Genomic DNA, 7,950 nt, shown 5'->3' on the forward strand with positions numbered 1-7,950 from the left:
GAAAACTGTGGAGAGCAAAAAGGAAGAGTACTGCAGGAAAAATGAGCTGAAATCTTCTGAAATCTGTTCAGCTTTATTGAGCTCACTCTCTGAGAACCTGGAGCAGAACATCAAGAACGGAAGCTACTCCCGATCTGGCGGCCACCAGGAATTTGTAAATGACCTCAGAAAAGTGGAGAAAGAATTCTTGGAGACACCTAAGAAAGGAATAATGGTACAAAATGATGAGCGTTGCCAAATTAATACTCATTTTGTCGCTCTCATTTTGAGAGCCAGGCCATCCTCTGGGGAGATTGTTGGTTTACTTTGGATTGGTTTACTTTGGCAAAACTTCTTTTTCATTCTATACCGCTCCAGATTATTCTCTTTCCCCCCTTCAATCAGGCAGGGAAAATCCTGAAAGAATTCCTCCAGAGCAAGGAAAACATCAGCAAAACCATCCTTCAAAGTGACGTGAGCCTTCAAGAGAAAGAGAAGGAAATAGAAGGTAAATGTGTGAACAAGCTGTCGGATGATGGTGGGATGTTGGTTCTGCTTTGAAGGTGGGAAAAGACCTATTTATCCTTAATCCCATCACTCATCGGTAAAAGGCTTTCCTCTCCATTTAACTTGGTAATAGAGAGGTTTTCTTTTTCTGCCGTATTATTCAATATCTGCAAATGTACTCATATTCTCAGGTAGTTCTCAATTTACAACCATTATTTAGAGATAATTCAAAGTTACAACAACACTGAAAAAAGGTGATTTGCAACTGTTGTTCCTCTCACTTAAGACTGTCTTAGCATTTTCACAGTCATGTGATCAAAATTTGGAGGCTTGGCACCTGGCATGTATTTATGACTGTTGCATCAACCTGAGTTGTCATGAGCCATGATGGCGCAGTGGTTAGAGTGCAGTACTGCAGGTTGCTTCTGCTGACTGCTGGCTGCCTGCAATTTGGCAGTTCAAAGCTCACCAGGCTCAAGGTTAACTCAGCCTTCCATCCTTCCAAGCTGGGTAAAATGAGGAATTGTTGGGGGCAATAGGCTGACTCTGTAAGCCACTTAAAGGGGGCTGTAAAGCACTGTAAAGCAGTATATAAGTCTAAGTGCTAGTGCTATCTCAATTTGTGACCATCCCAACTGGCTTCCAACAAACAAAGTCAAAAGGAGAAGCTGGGTTCACTTAACAACTGGGATGATTCACTCAACAACCATGTCAGAAAAGGTCATGTGGTGTGGTGATCACCATCTGTGATCTTCAATGCTGGCTTCCAACAAGCAAAGTCAATGGGGAAGCCAGCAGGAAGTTTCAAGTGGGGATTATGTGACATCATACCTAATGAGATTCTCAGACATCCAAGTCATGGTTTTTCCCAAAGGTGCTTTTTTCAGGAGGCAACTGGACTTTCTTGTTTTTTTTCTTTTGAAGATGTTTTGCTTTTCATCCAAGAAACATTTTCAGCTCTGGAAGAATTATGGGGAATGGAAGGATTTATATTCCTTGTAGACTCAGGGGGATGTGCTATAAAGCAACAAGGAAGAACAAAACTAGTCACTACAGTTCTGCATCCTTTCACAGGGTCATTGAAGCCCTTGGAGGTTTATCTGTGTCCTGAGGGTCACCAGAGTAGTCTTCCTGGTTCTTGGAGTCAAAGGGTGTTCATCCCAAATTGAGCCAGCAGTTTGCAGGAGCTGCCAAAAAAGCCAACACAGTTCTAGGCTGCATAAACAGAGAGATAGAACCAAGATCACGTGAAGTGTTAATACCACTTTATAATGCCTTGGTAAGGCCACACATAGAATACTGCATTCAGTTTTGGTCACCACGATGTAGAAAAATGTGGAGACTCTAGAAAGAGTTCAGAGAAGAGCAACAAAGATGATTTAGGGGACTGGAGATTAAAACATCTGAAGAACGGTTGCAGGAACTGGGTATGTCTAGTTTAATAGAAAGAAGGACTAGGGGATACATGATAGCAGTGTTCCAATATCTCAGGGGTTGCCAAAAAGAAGAGGGAATCAAACTATTTTCCAAGGCACCTGAGGGTAGAACAAGAAGCAATGAGTGGAAACTAATCAAGGAGAGAAGCAACTTAGAACTGAGGAGAAATTTCCTGACAGTTAGAACAATTAATCAGTGGAACAGAAGTTGCCTCCAGAAGTTGTGAATGCCCCAACACTGGAAGTCTTTAAGAAGATGTTGGATAGCCATTTGTCTGGAACGGTATAGGGTTTCCTGCCTAGGCAGGGGGTTGGACTAGAAGACCTCCAAGGTCCTTTCCAACTCTGGTATTGTATTGTATTGTATAACTAAAGTAGCTGATGATGTGATGCCAGAACTGGTGTCTATAAGCATCCCAGTCACATGACGTTGTGGCTTATTCCAGTTCCAATTACCACAGTTGAGCCAGGACTCTCTGTATGCCAAATCTATTCACTTATCAAAGTATTTGCATTCTACCAAATCGAGCCACCTTGCCCACCACCTGCAGATGTTTGTCCTTTTTTTATTCCTGGTTTAGAGGGAAAAATGAAGGCCAAAGCCAAAGAACTAGAGGATGAGGTCCTGAGGCAGGAAATAAAAATGCTCCAACAGATAATGGAGGATCAGAAACGGAGTTATGAAATGAACCTTCAGAAGATAATGGAGAAGATGGAGGAAGAAATGAAAAAGATGAAGAAAGAGTATGAGAAGATGATCTAAAGCAAACTCAGGGTAACACTATAATCTCAGCAAGGGTTTGCTGTTTTTGGTGTGTGTGTGTGTGTGTGTGTGTGTGTGTGTGTGTAGCAGGGGTGGGTTCCTCCCGGTTCGCACCGGTTCTTGCGAACCTGTTCATCAGTGAACCCGGAAGTAATTAACTTCCGGGTTCCTAGCTCCTAGCCCCTGTCGCTGGGTGCCTGCGGGGTTTTTCTTTTAAAAAAACGCCTCTCCGGATGATCTTGAAATCCTGCAAGGTTGCTTTGGAAGGGGACAGATAGGCAGATTCCCCCTGCCCCCCTCCCTGGGTGCCTGCAGCCTTAAAGCAAGCGTTTGCACAATAAAGAAAATCTCACTAGCGAGATAAGTTCTTAATTGCTTTTACTGTTAAGTTTCGGAAGCTTCCAAGGCTACAGGCAATCAGGAATGGGGTGGGGGAGTCCCTCACAGGTTTTCAAGATCGTCTGCAGAGGCGTTTTTAAAAAGAAAACGGTCTTCTTGGGAGGGGGAATGGGCTACACTCAGAGGAGCCAGCGCTTGGGGCACCCTGAAACAACGCATCCCCGCCGCCTCGTTCTACTCAGCAAGCGGGGACATCCCGTCTGTGCCCACTTCTGCTGCCACCACCTCCGCTCCCAAACGCAACTGTCAGCTGCGAGCAGGTGACTGAAGCTGCTGCTTGCAGTCATTTACTGCTGCAGATAGATTGTGCCTGTAGCAGGAAGCTCTTCGCCCTGTGAGAGCTCCTCTTTGGTAACATCATCAGTGCTAGAAGGGAGTGGGGTTGGGGGGGGGGAGGAGAAAGTTAGGACAAAAAAGAAAAAGATAAGGAGGGAGAGGACTGTGGGGTCCTTTGGTGTTCTCTGAACGTGGTGGTTTTTAATTAGTTTAGGGAATTTTTATTTATTTATTGTTTATAGAATGTTTATTACAAGAAATGTTATTCCTTTTTGCAAATGTTTTATTTGTGATGCAATATGTTGCTTTTAAGTGTTTAGACCAGGTTTATGTGTCTCAAAGTGGCTGCTTTTCTATGGGCAGGCCAGGTTTGTTGCAAGGCAGTGTGTTTCACCCTCGTTTAGGTAATTCTGAGGTGGTTGATGGTTCTGTGAGTGCCTGTCCTTTATAATTTTCCACATTGCCTTGATGGTTTTTATTCCAGTGACTTTGTCTTTCCTGTTCTTAGGCTTAGGAAAAAAAACTGGTTTCATTGGCAGTCTTTTTTTTTGGGGGGGGGGGGGGGGATTTTTATTTTTTTGGTGTTTTCCTAGCACTGTCATAGTTTGTGGGTGTGGGTGGGTGTGTAATGTCCCACAGTTATCTATGCATTAATAATGATCTAGTAATATTAATAATATCTAGTAATTAGTAATATCTAGTAATAACATCGTCTTGGCCACTCCCACCAGGTCACATGGGTGGCAGGCCACTCCCATCCGGACACATGGGTGGCAAGCCACTCCCATCCGGTCACATGGGCAGCAAGCCACTCCCACAAAGGAGGCCACGCCCACAGAGTAGGTTTGAACAATTTTTGAAACCCACCCCTGGTGTGTAGGGTGTTAACAAACATGCAGACTTCCAAAACTGAAAAGCAATTAAGATTTAGGACAAGCGTACCTTGCGCATCTCTTCCACGAATTAAGGCGAATACATGTGTCCCAGGATAATGCTGCAGGATGCAATCTGAGTTGATCACCAGGACCAGAGGTTTTGTCTTCTAAGCTTTTGGACTAGTGCTGGAGTCCATCTTCGTGGAATTTCTCTCTAGCTAGGAAACAGATGAAGGAAGAGTATGAGAGGATGATCCAAAAGAAATTCAAGGTAGCACTATTATCTCAGCAATGGTTTGTTGGAATTAGGCAGACGTGTATTAACAAATATGCAGACTTTCAAAAGAGAAAAGCAATGGATTTAGAACAAGTTTGTATACCACAAGTGCTTCTTTCTTTATTTTTGTCACATTCTCTTCACTTCATGTCGTTTTGATAACATTGGAATATATTTATTTCGGTTTCGGTTTCGGTTTTATTGGGATTTATATGCCGCCCTTTTCCCTGAGGGGACTCAGGGCGGCTTACAACCACAGGGGAGGGGAAGTGCAAGGTCAAAACAAACACTTTGTGAACAAAAGAAAAATAATAAAACACAACTTTCATTCAGCAATCAAACACTCGGGCGGGTAATTGGAAGCCTATCCCCAGGCCTGCTGGGAGAGCCAGATCTTGAGGGCTGCGCGGAAGGTCTGGATCGTGGTGAGGGTGCGGATCTCCATGGGGAGTTCGTTCCATAGGGTCGGGGCAGCAACAGAAAAGGCTCTCCTCCGTGTGGTCGCCAGTCGACATTGACTGGCAGATGGAATTCGGAGGAGGCCCAGTCTGTGCGATCTGATTGGTCGATTTAGGGAGGTAATCGGCAGAAGGCGGTCTCTCAAGTACCCAGATCCACTACCATGGAGTGCTTTAAAGATGGTCATCATTATCCTGAAGCGCACCCGGAGACCAACAGGCAGCCAGTGCAGCTCGCGGAGGACAGGTGTAACGTGGGCGAATCGAGGTGCGCCCACTATCACTCGCGCGGCTGCATTTTGGACTAGCTGTAGTCGCCGGATGCACTTCAGGGGCAACCCCATGTAGAGCCCATTGCAGTATTCCAGTCTAGAGATCACAAGGGCTCGAGTGACTGTTGTGAGGGCCCCCCGATCTAGGTAGGGCCGCAACTGGCGGACCAGGCGAACCTGGGCAAATGCCCCCCTGGTCACAGCTGACAGCTGATGGTCAAAAGTCAGCTGTGGATCCAGGAGGACTCCTAAGTTGCGGACCCTATCTGAGGGGTATAAAATTTGACCCCCCAGCCTAAGCGTTGGTGTATTAGCCAAATTATTGGGGGGGAAACACAACAGCCACTCAGTCTTATCCGGGTTGAGCACCAGTTTGTTAGCACTCATCCAGTCCTTAACGGCCTCCAGACCCCGGTTCATCACGTCCACCGCTTCATTGAGTTGGCACGGGGCGGACAGATACAATTGCGTATCGTCCGCATATTGATGGTATTTTATCCCGTGCCTCCGAATGATCTCGCCCAGCGGTTTCATGTATATGTTAAATAGTAGGGGGGATAGGACCGAACCCTGAGGTACTCCACATGTTAGGGGCCTCAGGGACGATCTCTGCCCCCCTACTAACACCGACTGCGACCTGTCCGAGAGGTAGGAGGAGAACCACCGCAAAACAGTGCCTCCCACTCCCACCTCCCGCAGTCGTCGCAGAAGGATACCATGGTCGATGGTATCGAAAGCCGCTGAGAGGTCAAGGAGAACCAGGATGGACGCATAGCCTCCATCTCTGGCCCTCCAGAGATCATCGGTCAATGCGACCAAAGCGGTTTCTGTGCTGTAACCAGGTCTGAAGCCGGACTGGAAGGGGTCAAGATAACTAGCTTCCTCCAAGGCCCGTCGAAGCTGAAAGGCCACCACCTTCTCAACAACCTTCCCAATAAAGGGAAGGTTGGAGACAGGACGAAAGTTGTTTAAGATGGCTGGATCTAACGATGGTTTCTTTTGGAGGGGTCTCACCACCGCCGTTTTGAGCGCGGCGGGGAAGTGCCCCTCCCGAAGGGAGGCGGTGACAACCGCCTGGATCCAGCCATGTGTCACCTCCCTGCTGTTGGCCACCAGCCAGGAGGGACACGGGTCCAGAATACAAGTGGAGGCACTTACAGCTCGGATGGCCTTGTCCACATCCCCAGAGGCAACTTCCTGGAACTCAACCCAGAACTGATGTGGCAAATGATCCTCCTGTGTCTCAGCTGGATCTACTGCGGTGGAGTCCAAGTCCGATCGAAACCGAGCTACTTTGTCCGCCAAGAATTGAGCATAATCCTCAGCCCTACCCTGCAAGGGGTCTCCCGCATCCCTCCTATTAAGGAGGGAGCGGGTTATCCTGAACAGGGCGGCTGGGCGTGACTCGGCGGACGCAACCAAGGAAGAAATATATGATCTTTTTGCAGTTCTTAATGCTCGGACATAGTCCTTGGTGCAGGTAGTTAAGAGTGCTCGGTTTGCCTCGGACCTATCGGACCTCCACTGGTGCTCTAGGCATCTCCTCCGGCGTTTCTTCTCCCGGAGTTCCTCGGTAAACCAGGGAACTCTCCGGGATCCACTGACCCGGAGGGGCCGTAGTGGCGCAATCCGGTCGAGAGACTCCGACGCCGCCGAGTACCAGGCGGCAGCCAGAGTCTCCGCCGAACTGTGGGCGAGGGTATCAGGAATAACCCCAAGCTCCGTCTGGAACCTCAAAGGGTCCATAAGTCGCCTGGGGCGGAACCACCTGGTCGGTTCCTCCTCCCTACGGTGGGGGTTTGGCCTCCGGAAGTCAAGCCTCAGTAGGCAATGGTCTGACCACGACAGGGGTATGATCTCATTACCCCTCAGACCAAGATCACACATCCACTGCTCCGAGAGAAATACGAGGTCGAGCATGTGACCCGCTGCATGGGTTGGGCCCCGAATTACTTGGGTCAAGCCCATGGCTGTCATGGAAGCCATGAACTCCTGCGCCCCTTCAGAGCGTTCACCGAGCGATGGCAAGTTGAAATCCCCCAGAACTATAAGCCTGGGGAACTCAACTGCCAGCTCGGCTACTGACTCGAGGAGCGAGGGGAGGGATGCTGCAACGCAGTTGGGAGGCAGGTACGTTAGCAGCAAACCCACTTGACCCTTGAGGTCCAACTTTATCAGCAGAGACTCACACCCGACAAGCTCCGGAGCAGGGACCCTACGAGGTAACAGAGACTCCCGGATTACAATAGCCACACCGCCACCCCTTCCCTGGGCTCTCGGCTGATGAAGCACCTGAAATCCCTCTGGGCACATCTCTACAAGGGGGACTCCTCCTTCTGTGCCCAGCCAGGTTTCAGTAATACATGCCAGGTCTGCCCTCTCGTCAACAATTAAGTCCCGGACGAGGGGAGCTTTGTGAACAACAGACCTGGCATTTAGCGACAACAGCCTGAGACCAGGGTCCTGACTACTCGCGCCATCTGGTCTTGGAGTGGGACTCCTAGGGCCGGAAGGAGGGATCTCTGTAATGTAGCGAACCCTCCTTCCCCGGTAATGGCCAGCCCTAAGGTCCCCGCCGTATCTGCCTCTCCCTGTCACGACCGCTATGCTCCGACCCACTCCCATGTCCATGGTCCCCCCAACCACCCCAGTTCCTCCCGCCATCCCCAGCAGGTCCTCCGAGTCAAGCATTCTCATTTATCCACTCT

The 7,950-nt window shown here is 48.7% G+C and overlaps 1 protein-coding gene across 1 annotated transcript in view; it reads left to right on the forward strand.

Annotated features, from left to right (window-relative positions):
- Positions 1-7,950, forward strand: part of LOC116515507 — a 44,747-nt gene that overhangs the window by 35,020 nt on the left and 1,777 nt on the right. The window contains exons 34-36 of the mRNA XM_032227601.1: positions 2-214; positions 385-487; positions 2,504-2,697. Of these exons, the coding sequence (XP_032083492.1) occupies positions 2-214; positions 385-487; positions 2,504-2,685 (498 nt within the window). The 3' untranslated portion in view covers positions 2,686-2,697. The remainder of the gene's footprint in view (position 1; positions 215-384; positions 488-2,503; positions 2,698-7,950) is intronic.

The sequence above is a fragment of the Thamnophis elegans genome, chromosome 12 (genome assembly GCF_009769535.1).
Source record: "Thamnophis elegans isolate rThaEle1 chromosome 12, rThaEle1.pri, whole genome shotgun sequence".
Classification (NCBI taxonomy): domain Eukaryota; kingdom Metazoa; phylum Chordata; class Lepidosauria; order Squamata; family Colubridae; genus Thamnophis; species Thamnophis elegans.